Source organism: Zootoca vivipara, chromosome 6, assembly GCF_963506605.1.
Source record: "Zootoca vivipara chromosome 6, rZooViv1.1, whole genome shotgun sequence".
NCBI lineage: Eukaryota > Metazoa > Chordata > Lepidosauria > Squamata > Lacertidae > Zootoca > Zootoca vivipara.
Window position 1 is genome coordinate 67,771,687 of NC_083281.1, and position 27,093 is coordinate 67,798,779.

General features: G+C 43.4%; 1 protein-coding gene across 1 annotated transcript in view; it reads right to left on the reverse strand.

The window, feature by feature from the left end:
- Window positions 1-7,738: 7,738 nt before the first annotated feature.
- Window positions 7,739-27,093, reverse strand: part of LONP2 (lon peptidase 2, peroxisomal) — a 46,263-nt gene continuing 26,908 nt past the window's right edge. Inside the window, exons 12-15 of the mRNA XM_035117610.2 lie at window positions 17,434-17,576; window positions 13,706-13,913; window positions 11,447-11,637; window positions 7,739-8,408 (exon numbers count right to left, since the gene is read on the reverse strand). Of these exons, the coding sequence (XP_034973501.1) occupies window positions 8,187-8,408; window positions 11,447-11,637; window positions 13,706-13,913; window positions 17,434-17,576 (764 nt within the window). The 3' untranslated portion in view covers window positions 7,739-8,186. The remainder of the gene's footprint in view (window positions 8,409-11,446; window positions 11,638-13,705; window positions 13,914-17,433; window positions 17,577-27,093) is intronic.

The following is a 27,093-nucleotide window of genomic DNA, read 5'->3' on the forward strand; positions in this document are numbered from 1 at the left end:
TCAATGTATTTGCATAAATACTTTGCATAAATATTTTTTCTGATTTTTTTGGGGGGGGGGCATCATTTAACTCTGAAGTTCAGTTCTGAATGTTTGCCCCTCTTTCCTCCTTATATTTAAGGAAGGGCATTGAAACTGAGTAAGAATTATGCAGATATTTTAAGATAACCTTGCTTTTGGACAGCAATATGTTTCAGGCCATCAGTGAAATGGCATGCATCTTGGCAGCTGCATGTTTTCTGAGAATCTGTGCCCTGCTGTTCTTTGTGACATTGCAAATATACTTAGAGGGCACCTTGGACCATTGTTCATACTGCAGCCAGTTATGCTGGATTTGTTTGTTATTTAGAGTATTTCTATTCCACCTTTCTCCCAAGTTGGGATTCAAGGCGGCTTACAACAGTTTTAAAAACATTTTAAAATATGAAGTACTGTAATAAAAACAATATAGTTAAAAACAATACAGTGGTACCTCTACTTATGAATTTAATGCGTTCCGAACGCACATTTGTAAGTTGAAAAAAATTGTAAGTCTAATCCCATAGGAATGCATTGGGAGAAAAAAAATGTAAGTCGAAGCAACCCTATCTAAAAATTCGTAAGTAGAAAAAATCCTATCTAAATGGCGGACGGAGCTCCATTCGTAAGTAGAGTTATTCGTAAGTAGAGTTATTCGTAAGTAGAGGTACCACTGTAGTTAAAATACGGTAAAACACACTTAGAGGCAGTATTAACATACTGATTGCCCTGATAGCAAGCAGCCCAGTAGTGAACATAAACTGCACCTGGTTTTCAAAGCCCTGTCTAAATAGGAAGTTCTTGACCTACTGGTGAACTGATAACAGAGATCTGGTCTAACCTTTTTTGTGAGGGAATCCCACAATATAGGAAAAGGCTTGTTCTCCTGTCACCACCAATTTTGATGTTGATGGGACCAAGAAAAGATGCTTACCCACAGATCTTAGCACCAGGGCAGGTTCAAAAAGAGATCATCTTTCTGGTAACATGGATCCAAGCCATATAGGATTTAGGTGTTGAACTACTGCACTACTGACTTTGGAAAGGTTTTTTCTTTTGCGTTACCTGAATTATCTGGTGTTCTGGGAATGTTTGCGAAACCCACGTGGCAGTATAAATAGGGTGACATGTATTTTTAATATGTATATCTCCCCTGTCCTCTGGGATGGAACTCAAAGCAATGAACATGGAAGCTTTTCGGACACTGCCCAGATTTAAACTTGCTTAGCGTCAGCAAATTAGCTGCACTATGTGCCTTCAAACTATGCGCCAAGTCATAATGAAGCTGCTCAGAGTCTGTCTAAGCTGCTAGTGTATACCTTGATCACCAGCAGCTCTCCCAAGGTCTCAGGTGGATTTTTCTTTTCTTAAAAAAAAAAATCCAGATCACTTGGGGAGCAATTCTAGTTGACATGCACAGACATTTTTATTTTTTTAAGTCTTTTTAAATGGTCCAAGATGAATGCCACACATTTGTTTAATGAAACAGAAAGTAGCTGCTGATTGGTTCTTGTTGCCCTGTGGCTTCTCACTCCCATGCAGCTTGATGTGAGAGCCATTCCTGCAGCATTAGAGGCAAACTACTTTACCAGGTTTATAAAAATGGTTTTGAGGAGTGAGGCAATGTTGTTACTGTCTTTAAAAAAAAGCTGAATGCACTGCAGTCAGATCCTGATTGTCTCCGTGTGCCCTTTTTAATGGAGAAAATAGACTGCCTATGTAACAGTTTTAAAATGTGTGCAGCCCTCTTCTACACATCTTCACCTGTGAGTAAAACCAACTGTTTTTAGTAAGATCTACTTCCTAGTAATGGTATGTTTAGGGTTGAAACCTTCCTGCTTAGAAAGTCAGAGAAGTGAGAGAACAAAAGAGGTAAACAAATCTCAGATCCTTTGTTCATATACTACACTTAACATCCTGGCTTTTGATGTGCAAGTTAGACCGGTTTGAATCTCTTTTGTTACTGGAGACTCCTGTTATACTTGCTGGGTTAAATTCAGAAATGGACTATGGAAATGAAATATTAGCATATGGGTGTGGGGCTTTGTATATGAGTCTATGTTGCTATGACATGTAACGAGAGAATGAAAAAAGTAGGTTTTCCAGAGCATCAATTTTATTCTATGTCACAGTGTTGAGGGCAGTCCCTAGGCCCCGTCCTTGACTGCTTTCAGCTCATGTATACATGCAATAGTTGGAGGGAATTTTTCCCCTCTTTGAAATACCAGTTTCAAAACAGACAGTGATTCAGCCTGGCTGTATTAAAAAGGAGGTGTTTACTTCGTTGCTTTTCATTCTTGAGCCCCCTACAGTGGCTGCCTGCACAGACCTTGGAAAAATAGGGTGGAAACAGTGGCATCAAATACTGCTGAAACAGAATTATGGCCACATATTCATTAACCAATGGGACAGGAGATGTGTATTCATTCTTACATTTTGGAGAAGTATCTTAAAGCCGCCTCCCTGGTTGGAGATGTCTCCCTATGAACATTTGGTTGTAATGTGGAATTTTTGGGTTGGGGGGGGGGGCTAGTGAAGTGTTGATCCCTGTTGCAACCTTCCTTTACTGAAATTCCAGTTTCCTTTCTACAAAGCTTACTCAAGTATAAGACTGTAGCTTGGCATCAGTGACAATTTAACTATAGCTCTGATATTTCAGATTGCCTTTTTTAATGTGCTGTGCTAGATGCTGTACCATTCTTAATCTATTTTTATTGCTGTTTTTATTTCTTACATTGTATTATACTGTACAGTGGTACCTTGGTTTGCATATGTCTTGGTTTGCATACGTTTTGAATTACAAGCACGTCAAGCCCGGAGGTTTGTTTCCCGGTTTGCAACCTTTTTTTGGATTACAACCCTTTTTTATTATTATTATGAACAATTTTTTTTGGAGGCCCCATTGGTGAAAGTACATCTTGGGTTACAACCTGTTTTGGTTTACAAACAGACCTTCGGAACGGATTATGGTTGTAAACCAAGGTACCACTGTATTGCAGTTTGAATCGTAGAATTCAGATTATAATACAGTAAACTGCATTTAGAGTTACAATAAAAGAAGCAACAAAAGTACAATTAAACACATGATATCTAATGGGGCTATAGCATGGACCACCTGAATGTGGCTTATGGACCAGAGTTAGGGAGTTAAGAGTTGCTGCACTAAGGAATACTTCCCTTCTGGTTCAAGATAATTTTTTCATGCCCTGGATTTGGAGTAGATGGCAAGGGTGGTATCATAGCAATCCCCAGCAGCTTGCTCATGACTCTGATGTGTTGGAAGGGGAGAGTACAGAGCTTTTTCAAAAGTGAAGTTCAGTCAGTTCCCCCTCCCAGTTCTCCATTAACATTTCCTGCCTTGGCCAGTGGCTTCCTATAACTTGAGGCGGGGTAGCTTCCCATTCCAGGAGAGGCAAGGGGCGCCTGGAGAATTTTCTCATCAAGTGTCTCCAGACTGGCTAGCAGGAAGACAAAGGGTTGCATTCCTTAGCAGTGAGGGTCTGAGGGCAAAATTTCCCACAAAGCTTGCTCTACAGGAGCAGAGGAGGGAAAAGATTAGCTGAGGAATCTCTCCGCTTCTGAGCCAAGGAAGAATCTCCCACTGACAAATACAAATTGAGCAGGGTTCAAGAACGATAAAAATAAGCTGGTTAACGGGAGCCAAGAGAAAGGAAACTCCAGGAGTGGCGTGTGTGTCTCTTCCCCTTAGGGCTTCAGTTCTCTGTCTGGAGAAAATATATTTAGGAAGAGGAGGGCCTTCATCTGTATATGCATTTGCTGCCTGGTGCCCTAATTGGATACCCTGCTTTCTCCCTTTTAAATAAGGCTTGTCTAAAAAGTTCTAGGGACGCGGGTAGCGCTCTTGTCTAAACCACTGAGCCTAGGGCTTGCTCGGCAGTTCGAATCCCCGTGACAGGGTGAGCTCCTGTTGCTCGGTCCCAGCTCCTGCCAACCTACCGTAGCAGTTCAAAAGCACGTCAAAGTGCAAGTAGATAAATAGGTGCCACTACGGCAGGAAGGTAAACGGCGTTTCCGTGCGCTGCTCTGGTTTCGCCAGAAACGGCTTAGTCATGCTGGCCACAACCCAGAAAAACTGCCTGCGGACAAACGTCGGCTCCCTCGGCCAGTAAAGCGAGATGAGTGCCGCAACCCCAGAGTCCTTCACGACTGGGTTTAACTCTCAGGGGTCCTTTACCTTTACCTTTTTAAAAAGTTCTAGTGAGGGCCTTTTCTGCAGTGGCCCAATACAAATTTAGTCTGATGATAATGGAGCATGGTCAGCTGTCAGTATGTTGACTGTCAGCTGGGAAGGAAAAATAGGGCAAGAAGTGGGGAGTTGAGTACCTAACAGTTACAGTATCCTCACATGGCTGTCTAGGTTTTTAAGCATCTGTTAGAAGGTGAGGATACACTGCATAAGAAGAGCCCCACAGACTTGGTCCAAAAGGTCCATCTAGTTCAGCATCCTGTTCTTACAGTGATCACCATCTAGGCTATGGGAAGCCTGCAAGCAGGGCCTGAGTGCAACAGCACACTCTCCTCCTGCGATTTTCAGAAACTGGTTTTTTTGTTTGCTGCTGACAGAGGAAGTAGAATATCATGGCTTGCCTTGTCTCTTTATCACTACAATAATCAAATGCCATCCTCATTTTTGTTTAGTGTGTATATGAACTAAAGCTTCTAGCATCATGGCACTAGTACTTTGGATAACTGTTCCTATGGAAATTAAACAGGCAATTACAATGTTTTGTTGTCAAGTGTTTTGTAGAGAATTACTTTGATTCAGGGTTGGTCATTTGTTTTGTGTTTTATACGGTAATTTTTAATGATTTTAAAATGATTTTAATCAGCCGCCCAGGGTGGTTGCAGCAACCCAGTCAGATAGACGTGGTACAAATAATAAATTAACAAATTATTATTGTTATTGTTATTATTTTACACCACAATACTGTATATATTTTTTTAGTTGTTCATAAATACTTTTATCAAACACATCTATAAATGAACATGTTGAAAAGCACAGGTTGCAATATGAAACGAAGTGGACTCCACTATCTCACTCTCCATTAGGAGGTCATCTTATCCCATAACTACAAAGCTTACTCGAGTATTTTTGGTGAGGGGTTTTATCAAAAGTTTATCAAAAGTTGTTGCCAGTGTTTTTCCTACTTAGGGCAGATCCATTGAAAGTAATGGATATGCCTAACTTACCCCCCCCCTTTTTATTGGGTCCACTCTTGAATTGGCTACAACCCCATGTACAGAGTGTTGACTGGATCACCTCTGTATGTTGGTTGACACTCAAAGGTAAAATATTTACTAGGAGTTCTAAAACATCTATTGTTCTGTTGCAGGACTCAGTTGTCTTAGGGTGAGGGTTGCTATACTTGACTAGATTGTTTTCAGTTGATGTCATGATAAACCTGCAATCCTACGTTTACCAGCAGAAGCAAGCCCCATTGCAGTCTCTGAGACTTGCTTCTAAGTGAGTGCACAGAATTGTGCAGCCTTAAGTTAATGAAAATTTCCCAGTGGCTTTGAAAACATTATTAAGGAGCAGTACTGAATATATAACCCAAAAGCTGGGCTTGTGTGGGGCAATTATGATGAAAGCTTATTTTGAGAGTGAACAAAAGGAATTGCAGCTGGCCCATTTAAACTCCTACAGTTTGCGACAGGGAGCATATTTCCAAGAGTGTCAAAATAGTGGGTGTGTCAAAAATGGTTTAAGCAAGCTGACCCTACCAGTATCGTTTGCAATCTTGCATTGATCAAATACCTCTGGGTGTGATGAGGTTGTGACTTCAGAAGCCCTGAGCTATTCATGACCAGAATAGATTTGCCCTGCTTGATGTGGGAGAAGATGGGGGAGGGGCAGGAACAGCTGAAAGGGCAATAAATAAAATGCAGTGGAAAGTGATCCATACTGCATATCTGAAGTGCCTGCTTGCAGCCTTGCATGCTTGTAAAACAAAATTCCCATAAATACTAATTGTACCCACAACTTTGTACAATAAAGTAGTGCTGCTCGTGTGTTCAAATCTATCAATCAAACCAAAGTGCCTGTAGCCTGAGGTGGGTTGCAGAACCCCTCGTCCTTTGTGCACTGGGTGTGCTAAGAAAAAACCCCTTCCGTCCCTATGGTATGATTTTGTACTCTAGTCAAGTACAGTGTTGCACATGGAGTTCTTAAAAGCCAAAATTGCAGCCATATATTAAGCCCTGTGAAGGATGCGTCTCTTGCTCACATGCCCAATCTACATTCCATGGAACAAGGCCAGGGCTAGTGCTGTCTTGCGTAGTATCATATGACATTTAAGCACTGTTCTTTATTCATGCCATGCTACATGGATGGATGTTTACAAGAACTTCTTTTATGTGAAACAGAATACTGAAAACGTCTGTGAAACGTAAGGCTATATAACCTTTAAAAAACTTATTTAAAATGTAATTTAAATGGAAGTCATTGTGTGTGGCCTCTGTGTGAAACAGAAGGTTTTTAGAGAAGTAAGAGCTTCAAATAACCCAGGGGTGGGGGACGTGTGGTCCTGTAGATGGTGTAGGACTCCACCTCCCATTAACTCCAGCCAGCATGTTCAGGGATAATGGGAGTTAAGAGTACAGTAACGTCCAAAAGGCCACAAGTTCCTCATCCCTGCAATAATCAATGAGCATTATTTAGGTGACTGGGCTGTGTAAACGACCCATTTTGTATCACATGCAAATGGACTCCTTTGTGGAAATGAATGAATGTGCTCTGAAAACACCCTATGAGGACCATCCACAATATATTTTGGGACAACAACTCCCATTATCTTTAGCCATTGGCCATGCTGGCTGGGGCTGGCTGATGGGAGTTAGAGTCCAACAGCCAGAGGGCTGCTCAGGGGGAACAGTTGCTACTGCTCAGTCTGGGAGACCTCATTCTCTTCTGTGTGTTACATCTCTCACAGCTGTTATGTCACTAACAAGCCTCTGTTCAGAAATGCCCCTGTGAGCCAGCTGGCTTCTTGAGATACTTCAGGCAATCAATAGATAATTATTTTCCCCCTTTTTTTACCAGAATGATCTCTCTCTTTCATATACCGTACTTGTTTCCCTAACTATAACCACTGTAGCTGTGGCTCTTTCTCATTCCATGTAGAAAGTGTTATCTGTGCTAGGAGAACCTTCAGCCTGAAAGGAAAATTGGCTCTTGTGTACCATCAGCTCTTTATTTTGTGTCTGATCTCATTACAACTTTTCAAGGCAATAAAAAGTCTTTTATAATAATCAAAGTTAAGTTTCTGATATTAAACAGTATTTTAACAGCACTATTATTAACAAATCAGCCAGGCCATATATTGTCTAGAAATGCTTTGCTTCTTCCTCTACCATTTCAAATGAATCACTTCATTAATTTAAAGCAGTCAAAGGAGCAGCGGGGCAGCAGACTAAATTTGATGCAGTCACTCTCTAAAGCAGGAGTGGGGGAGCCTTTGGACCTCCAAATGTTGTAGGACTCCTCCCAGCCAGCAAGGCCAATGGTGAAGACACGATTCGCCACCTCTGTTGCAACACTTCCTAGACAGTTCTAAATTAGACTTCTAGTTTCATAGACTCTCCTATGATTCAAAGCTGTAAGTCCCTGGTCTATTGTGAGAATGAGACCTCAGGACAATCCCATGTGCAAGACCACAACTAATTAATTTGCATACCCATTCAGCATAAAAAAAAACACTGAAGTGAACAATACTGTAGCTTGGCATCAGTGACAGTTTAACTACAGCTCTGATATTAAAGCAAGGTAAAATCTCAACATTTGCATCAGGCTCTGGGTGTGTGTGTGGTAGAAAGCAGGCTTTAATAAATTAACAGGCAGATTTCATGAAGGCTCGTGTGATTGGATATTCTGCTGCTGTATCAGTCTACCCCATAATTGCACAGGGGATTAACAATTAAGAGCTTAGCATTCAAATCTATCTCTCTGGCCTCCTGTCCACTAATGCATATGAAGACCAGTAAGAATGGGCAGCAAGTTTGTAATGCCAAATGAAGAAGAGCTCTTTCACACATTCTAATCTCATTCCAGTGTTGGCCACTTTTAAGCACTCTCACATTTTTTTGCAGCCTGCCAGATGAACATCAGCTTTGCATTTTGTTCCTTGAGTGAGCCCAAGTCAATCTGCTTAGAGTTTACTGTTGAAGTGATCAAGTTTTGTCTTGGCTGAAAATCCCCCATCAAAAGCGGCATTAAGAACTTCATCCAGGCAGCTTGTCATCACAAAATTCAGGTCCTGCCGTACGTTGGCGGCAATCTCCTCAAGATCCTTTTCATTTCTTTGAGGAATGATAATTCGCTTTAGTCCAGCTCGGTGTGCTGCTAGAACTTTGTCCTTAATTCCTCCAACCTGTTTAAATAAACAGAATGAAATGGGGAGAGCGGAGAGAGTTTAAGGAGGATGCTACTGGCAGAATTAAGGCATTGTGTTATTACTATGCGATGTACAAATAATTTTCTCAACTAGTTAATGTTTTCACACACCACTGCATCATATCGGGTACTCCAGTGTTTTCTTGCCAACTCCCCTCTTGTCTCCATGTCCATTTGTTCCCTCCAATCCTTCCTTAAAGAATCCAAATTATGTGAATGCTTGTTGAAGAGATAAAATGTATTAAACATATACATAATTTGGGTTTGTCACGTGCAGATTTAAAGGGGGACACAAAAACACATGTAACCCTGGACTATGTGCTATGTGTTATTTAATCAAATTTATATCCCACCTTTTTCCATCATTAAAGACTGCATGAGTTTCCTAGATGGTGTCTCACCTAGGAACTGAACAGAGCTGAAGCTATTTTGCTGCAGAAGGCTTGCTTTGTGATGTGTGTGAGACTTCAGGTCATTCCCTGGGATCATTAACCAACAGGACTGCCTTTAACCTGAATCATTTGTTTGCTGATCTACACAGAACAAAGCAATTGTAACTGCTATGCAGATTCTGGTTTTTGTTTCTTGTGTGCATTGGGGATGAGAGCAGTTAGCCACCCCATTTGGCCCCAGCCTGTGCAATGAGAACACTTAAGACTGTAAATACTGGATTTGCACAAGACCTGAAACCAACCTCAAGGGAGGGAAAGGAGCAGAAAAGCCCCATCATCAGTTTTAGCCCAATGACCAATCCTGAAAAGGTCTCGAATGGAATAAGGGTTGAAACTGGCATAGGACTAATTCCTGAGATTAGTCAGTTTCTAGTCCAGTGCAAACTTGCTCTTTGCAGGCTGAATGGTGCCTTGCAATGTCACATGGAAGAGGGAGTGTTTTCTTGCTTGCTGTTGGTGACGTCAACCAACACTATGCACATTCCAGAAAGCACTTCAGATCACAATGGCCGGGGCTAGTTGAGGCATGAGTCAGTTTTGTACAGTGGAACCTCGGTTTATGAACACCTCGGTTTACGAATTTTCGGTTTACGAACGCCACGGACCCATCTGGAACGGATTAATTCACTTTCCATTACTTTCAATGGGAAAGTTCGCTTCAGCTTATGAACGCTTCAGTTTATGAACAGACTTCTGGAACCAATTACACCCATGCTTCGGGTTAAGTACGCTTCAGGTTGAGTACTCCGTGACCCATCTGGAACGGATTAATCCACTTTCCATTACTTTCAATGGGAAAGTTCGCTTCAGTTTATGAACGCTTCAGTTTAAGTACTCCACGGACCGTCTGGAACAGATTAATCCACTTTCCATTACTTTCAATGGGAAAGTTCGCTTCAGTTTATGAACAGACTTCTGGAACCAATTGTGTTCATAAACCTAGGTACCACTGTATTTATTTTTTGTAGCAAACTATGATAGAAGATTTTGGGCAATTATAATGAAATTCACAAGTAGTGCCTCTTTAAAAGGAAGATGATTATTAAAATTTCTATACCGGCCTTCCATCTCAGGATCACAGAGTGGTTTACAGTTACATAGATTGTTGCATGTCTTTAGGTGCCAGGCAAAATTAAACAAAGGTGCCAGGCGTGCCTCCCTGGGGAGAGCATTCCACAAGCAGGGAGCCACCACAGAAAAGGCCCACTCTCATATTCCTACCCCCTCGTGGAGGAAACACATGAAGAGGGGCTGAAGGTCGGTTCATACGAGGAAAGGCAGTCCTTGAGGTATTGTGGTCCTGAGCCATCTAAGACTTAATAATAATAATAATAATAATAATAATAATAATAATAATAATAATATAATTTATTATTTATACCCCGCCCATCTGGCCGGGTTCCCCCAGCCACTCTGGGCGGCTTCCAAAAAAACAGAAATTCTAAAATACAGAAATCCATCAAACATTAAAAGCTTCCCTAAACAGGGCTGCCTTGAGATGCCTTAATAGGTCAAAACCTATTAGGTAAAACCTTAGTAGGTCAAAACCAGCACTATGAATTGGACCTGGATACTAACCGTCAGCCAGTGGTCGGGCCAGGATTGGCATCATATGCTCAAACCATATTGCCCAGTGAGCAACACTCCCAGTTCTTGGAAGCGGTGTTTAACCAGACACCTAGGGGAGGCATGTCCAACTCCCAAGGGACTGCAATCTACTCCCAGTTTAAAAAATCTGGCAGTGATATGCCCATTGACATTAGAGGGAGGAGGAGCCACAGTTGTTAGGCTTTTGTTGGGGAAGATTGACAAAAGTTGTTGAGCTTTTGGGTGGGAAATGCCATACATCGCTCACCAAAAAAGAAGAAGAAAACAAAACAAATGCACGCACAGATTAAGACAATGATCGTATCCACAATCAACAGAAACAAATGCCAAACGCACAAACACTTTACGCGATGGAGGAACAGAGAGAGGGTGTTGGGGGTCGGAAAAATTCATTCCCTCGTTATTTTAATCCCGAGATCGATAAGGGTCCCGCGATCGACCACGATCTACCAGGAGCACCCAGGGATCTACCTGTCGATTGCGGTCAACCGGTTGAACATGTCTGATCTAGGGGTATTCCTAGCTGTCATCAAGAAGAGAAGTGGGAAGGAAGTAAAACTGGCTGAATCTGGTAAAAGAATTCCTTCTTCAACAGCTCCCCAGAGAACAAAGTATTGATGCGGCCACAGTTTTCAATTAGGCAACATCTGACAGTATTAGCCCCACCCGCTAGAATAAATTACCATTATCTTCTTTGTTGTCTTGCAAATGTTGCCTGTGGCAGATCGCTAATGTAGAGCAGATTTGAAAAAAAAGTATGTGCTAAGTGTTTGTTTTGTAGAACTGTGCTAACTTTACCAGACATCCTTCAGTAGCATGACTAGATTAAAGAATTAGAACTAGTATTGGAATGTGCAGTGTGTTGTTTTTTTTGTTTTGCAGAGGGGTGGGGCAGGGGATGAGATAAGAGAGATAGAAAGCCTCAACAATATCGTTATCTGCAAAGAATACTTACTGGAAGAACAAGGCCTCTTAGTGTAATTTCTCCAGTCATGGCTACATCTGAACGCACGAGCCGCCCACTGAACAAGGAGGCAAGGCAGGTTACTATGGTAACACCAGCAGATGGTCCATCTTTTGTGACAGCTCCAGCTGGGAAGTGCAGATGGATGTCTGTGTTGTCAAGGAGATCAAAACTTCCAGAAGCTTTAAGAAAGAATTGGGGAGGGGAGATGTTCAGTGTGGAAAATTCAAACCTGTGGTGCTTCTGGTCTTTTATTCTTTGGGGGAAAGCAAACAAACAAATAAACAAACCACATCACTGGAGGACTTGCATTCCAGATGCTTGTTCCACTTGGCAGCAGAGCCTTTGAAAGGAGATCTGTGCTGGGTGGTGGTGGTGGAGGAGGAGGAGGAGGGGGAGACGAGACAGAACGATTAAGGAAGAAAACACCTGTGTCAATATACTCTGCTACACTTTGAATCTGGAAACACTTTCCCAGATAAACCAGTTTAACAGCAGTACAAACACTCTTCCGTGGTACTAAAATAAATTGATAGGATTAAAAATGGTGCCCCTACTTAATTGGGCAGCAGATTATATTTTTTAAAGTTACTTTTAATTTTTTTAAAGTGTTTATAAGAACTGTAGCTGAATAAGGGCCATCTCAGCAGCAGCATTGTCTTCTGCACATGTGAGGAGGAATGCTTCTTAGCAGGCAATAAAAGCACTAGTTTCTTTCAGAATTGCTGGTTTTGATCAGGCAAAAATGTATGCTGTTCGAAGTAGTCAGTCAATAGTAAATTCACTTGGATAAATCTTCAAGTGAATGATAAAATTTGTTAGGACTATTACCTGCGGTGGCTTGCACAAGGTGGGGCACCCAATTTTTGCCAATCGTGCCTACCTGCCTAGGCCCCCCTCCCCTCAAACTCCTTGTCGCTGAGGTTGGGGGACACTGAAATAGTATGAGATATGGCACAGAGGGCTGCACTAGGCAGGGGCCCAGTGGTGAAAATCGGCTCCCCAGGTGGATATGCTTTCTGCTAAGCCTAAGGCAAAGTCACCATTGCATAAACACACTGAGCATCGCTAGGAAGTGTCCTGAGTTTTCAAAGCATACTTTGAAAACACACACTACCTTTGGGATCTGTAAAGTGGATCTGGACTGTAACTCATGAGTAGAGTACGTGGTTTCGCATGCATTCAACCCCTGGCATCTCCAAGCAGGACGGACTGTCCCTTGCCTGAATCCCTGGAGAGATGCTGCTAGTCAGAGTAGGCAGTACTGAGCAAGGTGGACCAAAAGGCAGCTTTCAATGTTTTCATGTGCCTAGCATTACCCCCATATTACAGATGAGGGGCTGAGGCTTAGAGCACATCTTAAAAACGCAGCTAGGGGGAAAACAGCATTCTTAGCCTTTTGTAAAAGCAACCTTAAGAAACCAAGGTGCAGAACATTCATACGAAGGCAAGTCGCTCAAAGCCAATACTCTGCTGTTTTTAATAGCTGCACTGTTCTTAAATATGGAATTTCCAGCTGAGGCCATTTACAAATTCTTTGTTTAGTTGGAAACATTTATATCCGCTTTTCAGTTTATGTATGTCCTGAGTATGGGAGTTAAAAAAAAATAGAATTCCCAGACTAATATAACCAGACAGCAGTGTCAAAATATACAGTACTAATTCAATTCCAAGCACTCCTAAAGATCAAACCCTTGCCCAAAAGAGAAATTTAAGAAGAAAAGCTTCTGTTTTACATTGGGTTGCTATAAGGTTCTTTGGGTTAACCAAAGTGGTGGCATAAAGAGATTTAATATAAGATGGAGACATGTCAGCGCTGTTCTTAGCTAACCTACTGTGTTGCTAGCTTGCTAATCATACACCTGATTTTAACTGGTAAAGGGGTGGTAAAGTTGGGACAGACTGTTCTGTTTGTTCTCTGCCCGTTCTTCTTACGGGTAAAAAGTAGGCTAGTAAAAAAACTGAGCAGGCTAGTATTGTTTGGCGGCTAATTTACATGGGCTGTGCTGAGGACCAAACTGGACCTTCTCCATGCAAAGCACTTGCTCCCCCACTATGCAACAGTCTCCTATTGCAACTTGCCCCAAGCTAAAAATGCCTTCCGCCAAAAATGTATGGTGGCTGCCAGAGGCTTGATGGCCTCCACTTCTATAGTCCGAGGCGGGCAGCAAAAGCCAGACATGTTCAAAACCTATTCTATGTATGCATGAAGCATGCACCAGATCTTTCCATTTATGCCTTCTCACATACCATTTGTCAGTAGGTATTTCTTTGCATTGCTGCGCAGCCAGCTGATGGCAAGATGTGCCGACTCCTTCATGACATCGCCCAGCTGCCCAGTCAGAGTCAGCTGGCCTTCCCCATCCATGCGGCTGGCTTCTACAAACATGATCTCCCCTCCTAAAGGAGTCCAAGCCAAACCTATTGCTACGCCGGGTTGATTCAGCCGCTCGGACACCTGAAAGAAAGAAGCACAGTATTTCTATGGAAAAGGACAGCTCGGTGCCAAAAATAAGGCACCCGCTTGAAATAGGTCTTCTGATTTCAGTACTGCAGAAAGGCCAAGATGGGTTTCTCTGAATGACCCTAATACAGGCATCCCCAAACTTCAGCCCTCCAGATGTTTTCGACTACAATTCCCATCATCCCTGACCACTGGTCCTGTTAGCTAGGGGTCATGGGAGTTGTAGGCCAAAACATCTGGAGGGCCGCAGTTTGGGGATGCCTGCCCTAATAAGTGGTTTTATATAGATGTTAAATAGCATAAGCATGGGTGTAGCTGCCCCCCCCAATCAAAAATACATAGCAAACTGAGGTTCTGCTCCCCCTAACAAAAGGTCACCCTTCTGACAAAAATCCTGGCTACACCCATGAGCATAAGGGATAAAATTGAGCCATGAGGAACTCTGCATTGATGGAGCCATAGAGCTGAATAGCATATTGAACTGAGCCCAGAAACAGAGGGAACCAGCAGAGACTGTATGCCCATGCTATTAGAGCATCCTTGATCATTATCAGAAATGGTCCTAGTTCACAGGCATTCTGCTTCTAGGAACATTCCTAAGAGGATTACAGGAGGGAATCTCAGAAATGACTTCTGCTTATTGACTTCTGTTTATTAAAAAGGTAAAGTAAAGGTACCCTTGCCCATTAGGTCCAGTTGCGGATGACTCTGGGGTTGCGGCGCTCATCTTGCTCTATAGGTCAAGGGAGCCGGCATTTGTCCGCAGACAGCTTCCGGGTCATGTGGCCAGCATGTCCAAGCCGCTTCTGGCAAACCAGAGCAGCACATGGAAACACCCTTTACCTTCCCGCCGGAGCGGTACCTATTTATCTACTTGCACTTTTACGTGCTTTCAAACTGCTAGGTGGGCAGGAGCTGCGACCGAACATTGGGAGCTCACCCTGTCGTGGCGATTCGAACTGCCGACACCTATTTTTTCTTCCCTGCATCAGGCCAAGGAAGCTAAAGACTGAAACACCACTGACAACGGCTTTCTGAAAGAGTGGAGCTGCAAACATATACTCTGAGGAAAGTTTCCTAAGGCTAGGGTGCATGTGGGTTGGGGCTTAAAATGGGTGCTTCATAGAGCAGAGAATAGAGTGCTGTTGTTTTTTTGTAACTGCAAAAATGAATTAAAGTTTTTTTGAAGTTGGCAGATGGAACTTTTCATTTATGCAGCAACCCAGAGATCTACCCTGTCTTTCTCCAAGTAAGGAAAGGTCAGCTCTTATACCTTCAACTTTAACTGCTATAAAGGAAGATGCTTTTTAAACAGTGCTCTATCAAACCTTCACACAGGCCATGATCTAGCCAAAGCTAAGTGCCTTTCCTTCTCCCTGATTTAATGGGATTCAGTGGGATTCAGAAGTGTTCCAACTCTGGTAGGTAGTGTCTGCACCCACAGAACATCAACTGGCCCAGGCAGTTGTTATACAGCTGCCAGACTGTTGACTGAGGCTGGTTGAATAGAACACATCTCACTTACAGAGCACCACTGCCTAATAGTTTGTCTCCAAGTACAATCTGAAGTGCTAGCTTCAAACCATTTAAGACCCATATGGTTTAGGATGTAGATATACGAAGGGCAACCTACTCCCAAATATTGAAGCAATATTTAGTGGCTCCCCGCTACACACTTCTGAGACAAAGGGCCTTTTCAGTGGTGGTACCTCAACTGTGGACTTCTCTGTGAAATTCTCTCCCCTATTGCCAAGTCTTGTGTCCTTTTAGCACCAAGTGAAGACTTTCTTATCCACCCAGACAATTCTATCTTAAAACTTTAATGTTAATGCGGTGGACAAACACCCCGCCCAGATTTTTAACCCGTTTTCTGTTTTGCCACAGATATAAGAAGTTCTGCTTCCAAATGGTGGGATGAGCTGCCATTGAATGCTCAGTCCATTATTGTAAACCTAAGGCAGCATATTTCAAGCAAAGTGCTAGGTGAGTCGGCTTTAGCCCCCTAAGTCAGGGATAAAGCCTGTGGCTTTCCAGCTGTTGTTGGGACTCCCATCAGCCCTAACCAGCATGGCTGATGGTTAGGAAGAATGGGACTTGGGGGCTCCAGCAACATCTGGAGGACCACAGGTTTCCAACTCCTGCCCTAGCCTACAGCTTCCAGGTTGTCAACAGTCCTATACACCTGCTGTTTCCAGTGGCCATTAAGCAGCCCAGGATGCATGAACAGTATTGTAAAGAAAACATTACAGTTGGGACCAGGGCAGCAGCAGCCCTATGGAGCAGCAGAGACAGATGTGAGAAGAGGCAGGCCATAGGGTGTTCCTAGGCACACAAAGGGGTTTCGCATTTCAGGAAACCATCATGAGTTAATCATCCTCAGCCAGCACTGAGCCATCTCTCTTGAGAGAGGCAAAAGGGTGCTTTAGATATACACACTCAGACTCTGCCAGGATCAGATTTCGAAATTCCAGCGAGTGACATGTATCCGTCTGGGGTGTGCCATATTCTGATTCCACCAAAAGAGGTTTTGACTCTAAAAGCGAACAGTGACTTTGGAACAGCTGATTGAATTGATTCTTTCCAAAGCACCCTCGCTTATGAGATTATAGGCCTAACTTCTCTCTAATATATACATTCATTTGAAAAGGGCCTTCCCCTTCCGGAAGGGCCAGTCAATTCAATTACGGGAGGTTTTCAATTTCTCTCCGCTGGGCCTCCTCGAGCTGAGCGCTGACATGTGACTGGCCTTTGCAGGGTCTTGATTTCCAGCTAGTTATTGATGGCAGAGCGAAGGTTAGAGGTGAGGCTTTCTGAGCCGGGCGGGGGTGGGGGTGGCGTGGAGGGAGGGAGAGAGGCCCCACTGCAGACTGCAGCAAAGAAAAACAAATGGAACCAATCTGGAATGTTTTTCAGAGAGACGGAAGTTCAGCGCTCCTCGCTGCAGAGAGAAGGGCAACAGCAGCTTAAGAAGAAAGAAACCCCTTCAAGCATGCCAAAGCCTCACTTTTCTTATGAGAATGCCATCCAGTAATCTTGGCTCTTGGATGCGGCCAGATCCTGGTGACAGAATCGCAAGGAAAAACACCCCAATGGTTCAAAGTTGCACATACAGCTACTGGAGGTTTTACATTCCATCCCTAGGTCCTAGTTTTTTCTCTGGCTTTATAAGACCTACAGTTCAGTGGGAGCTACCTGCTACTGCATGTAATAAGAGGGGTTTCACCCTTGCGCCTGAGCAGAGCTCAGAGGCTTCGGATGCAGTCTGGATGTAGCCAAGTAGCTTCTGGAAGAGCTTAGATTTCGTGCCACTAGCATAATGTGGAGAACAGCAGGCCAGGGGCCCAAATTCAGACCCCAGCCCAGCCTTTCTATCTGGCCCATGGGACTCTCCCCAGAAGTCCCTTTCCAATCTGGCTGTTCTGAAGGTGGGGAAGCAAACAAACCACCACCAACAACTAATTTACACAGGCTACAAAATAAAAAAGAGCAAAGATAGAAAATAGTCAATAATTACCTCCAGTTCGTACATTGGTGGCCCAAGAATGTCTTTCAAGGCATCTAAGTCAATTAGAATGGGCATTTCAGGTGGTAGAGCCAGATCGGCAGTGTCGCTGAGAGAATCAGCTTTCGCATCTTCTGCAACATGCTCTCTACACTCTTAAGGTTAGAAAAAAGGTCACTTCACAGATATGATCATAAGAAACATTTGCTGGCAACCTCTAGAGCAGGCATAGGCAAACTCGGCCCTCCAGATGTTTTGGACTACAATTCCCATCAGCCCTGACCACTGGTACTGTTAGCTAGGGATCATGGGAGTTGTAGGCCAAAACATCTGGAGGGCCACAGTTTGGGGGTGCCTGGTCATGACCAATGGAGCAGAAGTCTGACCACATCTTGAGAGCCACAGGTCCTCCACCACTGCAGCACAGCACACACCCCTTGTCTTCAGCAAGGGGTACTGGCAGCAGGAGGCAAGCTTTGCACAGGGATCCTTAGAATGACAGAAAGTATGTTAAAACTGTGTCCCTCATCAGTGCAATGGTGGAAGACACGGGAAGGAAAAGTGTGCAACAAAAGACACCAACGCATAAATAATACTATAGGAATACTCTCCAGCATTTTGCTGGACACTTAAGAAAGAAGCTAGTTAACTTGGAAAACACATACATGCCTACTCAACCACTTAGATCGGAGGAATTAGCACTGTTACAGGTGTTCCATAATAGCCCTTCCACATTTGTAAGAAATCAATCTTTTAGTGTGGCAGCACCTACACTCTGGAACTCCTGGTCTATTGACGTCACACAAGCTTTTTCACTGTACTCTTTTTGGTGCCTGCTAAAATCATTTTTGTTAGGCAAGCCTACACAGACATGTAGAATGTTGACATAAGTCTTAATCTGTTTTTAGTTTATTGCTGGTTTTATCTTTTGAATGTTTAAAAGTCGTTTCTACTGATATTTTCATTATTTTATTCTCTTTGTAAACTGCTTTGACGGTGTGTGTTTTTTTTTATAATCAAGCAGTGTATAAATTTTATGAAATAAAAATAAACAAGAAACTAAAAGCATACAGGAAACTATTCATATTTTAACTGGGACTTAGTCCAGTTTTATTTCAGGCTGCTCACTCTGCAGACAGCAGGAGACAATATGGGGGACTTGTAAATGATCCTCTCCTGAATTTGTGAAGGGCATCTGTCCAATTGAGAAAACCATGCTTCTTTCTTTCTTTTTTTGCTTTATACTCAGATAACCCAATTAGGAAGGCCTGTTTCATAATACGTCGCAGTGACAAACAACAGTGTCCCGTCTTTCAGCAGAAATTTATTCTACTCTGACCCCATCCCCTACTGCCCCAAATCTGATGCAACACAAAATTTGCAACTTCGCATACCAAGTTGTGCAAAAACAGCTAGCGTTGTGGTTTCTGCTTCAAATAATAATAAGCTCTCTTAGCTCATTCTGACTACAAATAGAAGCATCAAATAATCAGATTGGCGTTTGTTACATAAACATACAAACCTCACAAGAGGCTACAGAACCAAGCAGGCTGAAGAATCTGTTTGTTTTTTTAAAAAAATAATTGCCTATAAAACAGGTTGGCTTCTTTTAAATTATAAAGATAACAACTAGATCAAAAAGTATGATGTTAAGATTTCACAAGAGTCCAGTGAGGGCAGGAGGAGACTATCCTAAATTGTCCACTGAAGTAAATTTGGTCCTGAATGGATCTGTCCACGAGGAAGGCTTGGATGGGACATCTTTCAGAGGGATGGGGAGCCTGTGGCCCCTTCCTTCCACATGTTGCTGGACATGAACTCCCATCACCTCTGACCATTGGCCATGCTGGGTGGACCTGATGGGAGCTGGAGTCCCAAGACAACTGGAGGGTCTCAGGTCCCCCATCCTAAACTGTGTGGGGCTTTTGGTCTGAAGGGAGCCTAGAGAATTCTCAGACGATTTGGGCTCAGAGAGTCCTGTCTGTGAGGGTCCCAGTTAGCTGTGGGGACCTGCACTTGGATATGGTACTTGCGCAGCCCGTGTTGCTAGGAAAGAGGGGCAAATACTGTGACCCAGCTTTTTGCAGGAAGCCCCACTGAGCTCTGTGGGACTGACTGCCAAACATGCAAGCACAGGCTTGGGGAGCAAACTGAAGACAGGGTGTATGTATAGCTTGGGGGGGTCGACTGGGTTCCCTCCTTCCAGTCCCAGTTAGCATTCCAGGAGTTGCATTCCACGAACATCTGGAAGGCACCAGGTTTGGGACACAAGCTCTACTCTTACCCAGCTCCTTGCCATTTTAGTGGGCCCTGCACCAGATAATTTTCTGGTGCCAGTAGACTTCGACTTTTGCAACAAGGCAGAGGGAGGATTCTTTTGCCCTCCAGATACTGCCAGACTCCCATCATCTCTGATTGCTGCCCATGCTGGCAGGGTTGATGGGTCTTCTGAGTTCAACAACATCTGGAGGGCCAAAGGTTCCCTTCGCCTGCTTTATAAGCAGTGGGGGGGGGGGGGGAGAGAGAGAAAAGAGAAGGTGCCAGAGACTGGGGCCCCCGTCCAAGTGCTACATTTTTGCTGACATTCCTTTAAGTGCGTTAACCACAGTGCAGCTTTATTCAAAGCTCACAGCTGCCTGCAGCCGTATCACCTTGGGATTTGCTCTCATCAGATTTTCCTTAATGTTTCTGCAGCAAGATTGGCTGAAGTTGAACCCTGTGCTCTTTTGAAGGGGAAGGGGGGGGAAACCCTAAGGCAAATAAGAGAAGACTGGCTACTTTTTGTTAAAAGCCCAGGTGTTTTAAAGCCACATGCTTGCTATGCAAACAAATGAATTAAATTTTAAAAAATTGAGATCCCGGGATTTTATACCCTTCTCATAAAATTCCACATTTCAGCCGAAACAGACCCAACACTGACCGCACTTTAAAATCCTAAGTACAGTATGAGGCAGTGTGGGTTATTAAGAATGGTGCCTAACTCGCAAGAGGATTTTTGCCTGGAATTCATGCTTTTCAGATTTTCCTTTCAAATTAGTCGGGTCAAAAACACGATTGTAGCAAATAATTCAGATCTATATAGTAACTACTTTGTTATATTTCTCTGGCACACCAAACAGGGAATCTCAATGCGTCGACTTTTTGTTTTAGTCATGTAATGCTAGTTTGTGATATGAGGGATCTGGCATTGGGCTGGCTTGGAAATCCTAACTCCCTCATTCATCTGGGGGCAGGGGTGGGGCCTCCAAATATTGCTGGACTACAGCCCCCTCCCCCATCACCCCTAACCACTGGCCATGGTGGCTGGAGCTGACGGGAGTTGCAAGACTACAGATTAGCTACCCCACCCCTGCTTTACACCATCTGATTTTAGGGTAGCTGAACCCACTTCATCCTTGGATTTATCTGGGTAAAATTAAAGTAATGATGATAAATTTCACACCTTACATTCCGATAATGTAGCTTAAATAGTAAAAAAGGATATTTTCAAAAGAAAAGAAAGAGAACATTAGAATCATAGAATTATAGGTTGGAAGGGAACCCCCATGCAATGCAGGAATTCTGCCTACAGCTGTCCCTGGGTGATGCTCTGAATTCTGCGCTACATAAAGTGTGCCATTTGTCCAGTCTCCTGACCTCTCTCTCATTTCCTTTTAGGAGAAGGACAGGCACTGTATGAGAACTCAGGTACCCTCTGTTTGGGCTTGAATACTGCATGATGATATTTTGAGAGCCTCCTACAGAAACCGCAAGCTTAGGCCCCTGAAGGCTTCCTACCAGCTACATAGTACAGACTGTTGGGTGGGCGGGCTTGATAAATCTCCTGGCTTTTGGCTGCGAGGTCAATGAGGACTGAAGAAACTGAAATGTTGCCAAGGACCCAACAAGTCACAATACATGGCGGGTGGCTTGCATTGGGCTAGGTGTTTTGAAGCTGGGCGGGCCTGAGCAACATTTTCCAAGGCGGCTTGATTCATTACAGCTCCTTGCAATTGCAGGGCTTACGTGTTGCAAAGCATTTGCCCTCCTCTCTCTCTCTCTCTTTTACAAAACAACCCACCTCCTTCTGGGGCTAAAGCAGTGCCATTCTACTGCCAGCACAGCCAAACATCAAGCCCTTTCCCAGTTTGTCAGGCTCTCTTTTATTTTGCATTGTTTTGCCTGCTGTCAATTTCAGGCCACACAAAGACAACTGTTCACAGATTAGGATTTCTGGGTTCTCTCCAAACAGCCAAAAAGGAAAAAAAAGAAAGAAAGAAAAAAGAAAACCCTTTACAAACTGGGGTTTTACACCATTTGGAAGCACTCAGCTTGCTATGACTTTCCTAGCTGGCAGCGATTCCCAACTCTAATTTTAACACTGCAAATAACTCCTTCACTGGATTAGCTGGAATGCTGAAGACAGCCTCCCTTTTGTTCTGCGTTTAATAGTAAACAAGTCACTGTATCATGTGAAGGGAAGAGCTTCCAAACTGCTCTGCTAAGAACACAGGAAGCTCCCTGCCTCATAATGCTTCCGACCATTAATCCATGTTGCTCAGTGCTGTTGTCTACAATGTCTAGGAGTGGCTCTCTGGAGTTTCAGGCAAGGAGTCTCTCCAAGCCCTACCTGGAGATGCTGGGGACTGAACCTAGGGCACCTTCTGCAAACAAATAAGATACTCTACCACTGAGCTTTGGCCCTCTCCCTAGTAAAACTAGATAACTAAAATGCTATCCTTCCTCCAGTCACTAAGACTTCAGGGCTCTTAAACTGATTACCAGCACTACACGCGAGCTTTTTTTCTTTATGAAATATCTTAGTTTCTTTATCTTCCCTGGGGCTCCACAATTTAAACTAATTAACTGGATAGATTACTTATATTAAAAAACAACCCACTATAACAAAAATCAGTACATGGGTTACGGTACATAAAACCAAAAAAGTACAAATTCTGTAAAAATCTCCAGAAAGCAGTTAGAAACAGAACAAAACTCTATCACCGATAAAACCAATCAATTACTCCATTTACAATATTTTTAAGTTGACTAAATAATCCCCAACCAAGCAACATACTTAAAAGGCAATGGTTTTAAAAATGGTTAAAGTGCTTTAATATGCATGCTTCATCACAGAAGAGTCACTCTCTCATTCTCACCTAGGAGAAGATGCCTTTTTCTAACATGACATCCATTTGTGACTTACACATCAGAGCAAGCATGCTTCCCCACCTTCAAAACCTTTTTTGGGTTATATGTAGATTTAATTCATTAATTGATCAACACATACCTTTTATTGACTAGGATTTCTTTAGACAAGATGCAGCCCTTGCCTTGCATTATTGGAAAGCATGTGGGGATTCTATGAAATCGGAGATGACTACGAAGATTAAATATACTTGAGGTTTTCCTGCCTCTCTCTTGGGAATGCTGACCACACACACACACACACACACACACACACACACACACACACACACACACACAGGGATCCTCCAATGACAACCTTCTGCAACTTAGTACTAGCCAAATTGTTTGAACTACAACTTCTATCAGCCTCAGCAAACAAGGGGGAAAATGGCATTTTTAGCAGGGATGACGGAGCCAAAAAAGCCACACAAACAACTTTTGATTCGAGCAAGGATGCACTAAAAAGGTTTGACAATAAGAGTTCTGCATAGGTAGTATAGTTGTAGTTGTATCAGTTGAGACTATTTGTGCATCTACTTAGCCTCCAGTATCACCTCTATTCTGACTGTTAGAAGAAGAGTTTGGATTTGATATCCCACTTTATCACTACCCAAAGGAGTCTCAAAGCACCTTTCCCTTCCTCCCCCACAACAAACACTCTGTGAGGTGAGTGAGGCTGAGAGACTTCAAAGAAGTGTGACTCACCCAAGCTGCATTACGAGTCTACCACTCTTAACCACTACACCACACTGGCTCTCTTTTTTTAAGGGATCTCAGGTGGGAGGCCTGTTCCATTACTTGCTGCCAGAAATTTTAAACTACAGATTGAACTTGGGACTTTTTGCATGCAAAGCATGTGCTCTGCCATTGAGCCATGATCCCTTCCAGAGTCCAGGCTGCGAGGGGAGAAATGTGATGGCGAATGCCGCTTACCAGAGCTAGGTCTGTATGTGCAGTTCTGGACTACAAGGCCCAGCTATCAGATTTCAAGTGTGCTCAAGCAGGCACTTTGGTACCTAGGGAAAACCAAGCATCGCCATGAGCTGTGACTTAATGCTCTCCGAGGCTCCAATGCACACAGATAACTCCTAAACTAAACACTAAAGAGAACAGTGTGTGTAGCAGACTCCTGATACAGGAGCTCCAGCGTACAGGACAAAATTTTGAAAATCAGCATCGCTCTCTTGAAGCAGCCCAGAATAGCAACATGGGCTGCCAAATACCAAAAGGTTTTTTACTGTATGCCTTACATAGGTCATCCTGCTGCCATGGATATAATGCCTGCATTCAAAACACACACACACACACACAGAGAGAGAGAGAGAGAGAGAGAGAGAGAGAAAGAGAGAGAGAGAGAAAGAGTGCATATCCATGAGCTTGTTCCCACATGGGGAATTTTCTATTTTTTCCCTACCAGCTCCCACTGCGAACTGTTTTTGTTTTTTTAAACACCCCTTGATTCTAAACAGAGGTTTGCCATGTGGTGGTGACAGATGGAAGTCCAAATGGTTTGGGACCTTCTGGAATTAGTTGCATTGTTCTTTGACTCCTGGTTGAGGTATTCATAGGATTGAAGAGCTGGAAGGGACCCGAAGGGTCATTTAGTCTCTGCAATGTAGGAATCACAGCTAAAGAACTCTGACAGGTGGCCATTCAACCTTGATTTAAAAACCTCCAGTGAAGGAGAGTCCAGCACCTTCCAAGGGAGTCCGCTCCACAGCTCTTACTGCCAGAAAGTTCTTTCAAAAGTTTAGTCAAAATCTCCTTCCTTGAAATTTGAAAACACTGTTTCGGGTCCTACCCTCTGTAGCGGCAGAAAACAAGCTTGCTCCATCCTGCATGTGACAGCCCTTCAGATATTTGAGGGTGACTATCATTGCCAAAATACTTCTTGTTTTACATATCTTGTCTCCAGGCAGCTCCTGGATGTCAGCTACACCTTTTCTTAAATTACAATAGTGCAGGGTGTCAGCATCTGAGTGCACATGCCATGTAAGATATCAGTGGTACATTATCTTTTTAAAAGGTGTATTAACTGTTCAATTTTATTTCTGATGATTAATAACAAAACAGTAAACAGGGGGCTGCTTTTTTTGCGGGGGGAGAGTATGAAAAGATTGTACACAGACATCTGGGTCTCCCCTGTTCTCAGATCTGAAAAAAAAAGAAATTGGCATAAAGCCCTCAGCTGGCAATCACTGTATCAACAACTCAGCTGCCAATGAAGTCCCCTTCACAAGCAGTTAAAGAAACCTGGAAATGAGGTAAAAGTTCAAGGGCGTAAGGCGCTTCTACACTGCACAGATGCCTCGAAAAGCATGCCTTTAAACTGCCATGTGGTAGGCAGAATGGTGACGAGTTCTCCATAATGTCTTTTTGCTATCAGCCAGACAAGAAGCGAGTGCTAGATGGTCCTATTTAAGTCTGCCAACCAACACAGAAGCATCTGACTCATCAGCAAGACTGCAGTCCCTGATTATGTTTGTTGTGTAGGCGGTTTATGACAGGTATGCCCAACTGTAGTACTAATGGCCTCCTCCTTGATAACAGCACGTGGGTGATTTCATGCAAGCTTTTGAAGGATTTCGGAATGGCAGCATCATAACCCACGAGTAAATATCCACTGGAGTCAAAGGAAAATATCTACTGTCGCTGATCACTTCTTGTTGCTTTCATTACTCTATGTCAGGGATAATAATAATAATAATAATAATAATAATAATAATATATTATTTATACCCCACCCATCTTTTCCCCAGCCACTCTGGGCGGCCTCCAACAGAAGTATCAAAATACAATAATGTATCAAACATTAAAAGCTTCCCTAAACAGGGCTGCCTTCAGATGTCCTCTAAAAGTCTGGAAGTTGTTTTTCTCTTTGACATCTGGTGGGAGGGCATTCCACAGGGCGGGTGCCACTACCGAGAAGGCCCTCGGCACTGGACCTCAGAGTCGGGGCAGAACAATGGAGGAAATACCAGGAAAGATTCTAGAGCAGATCATTAAGCAAATGGTCTGTGAGCACCTAGAAAGGAATGCTGTGATCACTAAAAGTCAGCATGGGTTTCTGAAAAATAGGTCATGTCAGACTAATCTGATCTCATTTTTTGACAGAATTACAAGCCTGGTAGAAGAAGGGAATGCTGTGGATATAGCCTATCTTGATTTTAGCAAGGCCTTTGACAAGGTGCCCCATAATATTCTTGTAAAGAAGCTGGTAAAATGCGGGCTAGACAATGCTACCCTTCAGTGGATTTGTAACTGGCTGACTGACTGAACCCAAAGGGTGCTCATCAATGGCTCCTCTTCATCCTGGAGAGAAGTGACTAGTGGGGTGCCACAGGGTTCTGTCTTGGGCCCAGTCTTATTCAACATCTTTATCAATGACTTGGATGATGGGCTTGAGGGCATCCTGAGCAAGTTTGCAGATGACACCAAATTTGGAAGGGGTGGCTAATACTCCAGAGGACAGGATCACACTTCAAAATGACCATAACAGGTTAGACAACTGGGCCAAAGCAAACAAGATGAATTTTAACAGGGAGAAATGTAAAGTACTACACTTGGGCAAAAAAAAATGAAAGGCACAAATACAGGATGGGTGACACCTGGATTGAGAGCAGTACATGTGAAAAGCATCTAGGAGTCTTGGTAGACCACAAACTTGACATAAGTCAACAGTGTGATGCAGCAGCTTAAAAAGCCAATGCAATTCTGGGCTGCATCAATAGGAGCATAGCATCTAGATCAAGGGAAGTAATAGTACCACTGTATTCTGCTCTGGCCAGACCTCACCAGGAGTACTGTGTCCAGTTCTGGGCACCACAGTTCAAGAAGGATACTGACAAGCTGGAACGTGTCCAGAGGAGGGCAACCAAAATGGTCAAAGGCCTGGAAACAATGCCTTATGAGGAACGGCTTAGGGAGCTGGGTATGTTTAGCCTGGAGAAGAGAAGATTAAGGGGTGATATGATAGCCACCTTCAAATATATAAAAGGATGTCATATAGAAGAGGGTGAAAGGTTGTTTTCTGCTGCTTCAGAGAAGCGGACACGGAGCAATGGATTCAAGCTACAAGAAAGAAGATTCCACCTAAACATTAGAAAGAACTTCCTGACAGTAAGAGCTGTTCGACAGTGGAATTTGCTGCCAAGGAGTGTGGTGGAGTCTCCTTCTTTGGAGGTCTTTAAGCGGAGGCTTGACAGCCATCTGTCATGAATGTTTTGATGGTTTTTCCTGCTTGGCAGGGGGTTGGACTGGATGGCCCTTGTGATCTTTTCCAACTCTATGATTCTATGATTCTAGGTGGAGACGCTCCTTCATATATGAGGAACTTCAGATCTGGGACTCAGCTGAAGCCTGCCAGGCCTCTACATGGCCCTCAGGACTCTCCCAAGCCAGACCCCTCATTGCCCTGCTTCGCACCCTCAAGTGTTTTGGCCTGGCTGGAATGCGTCCTTCAGTTCTGATCATGCCTCTTGCTTGTCTACATGGAGGACAGAG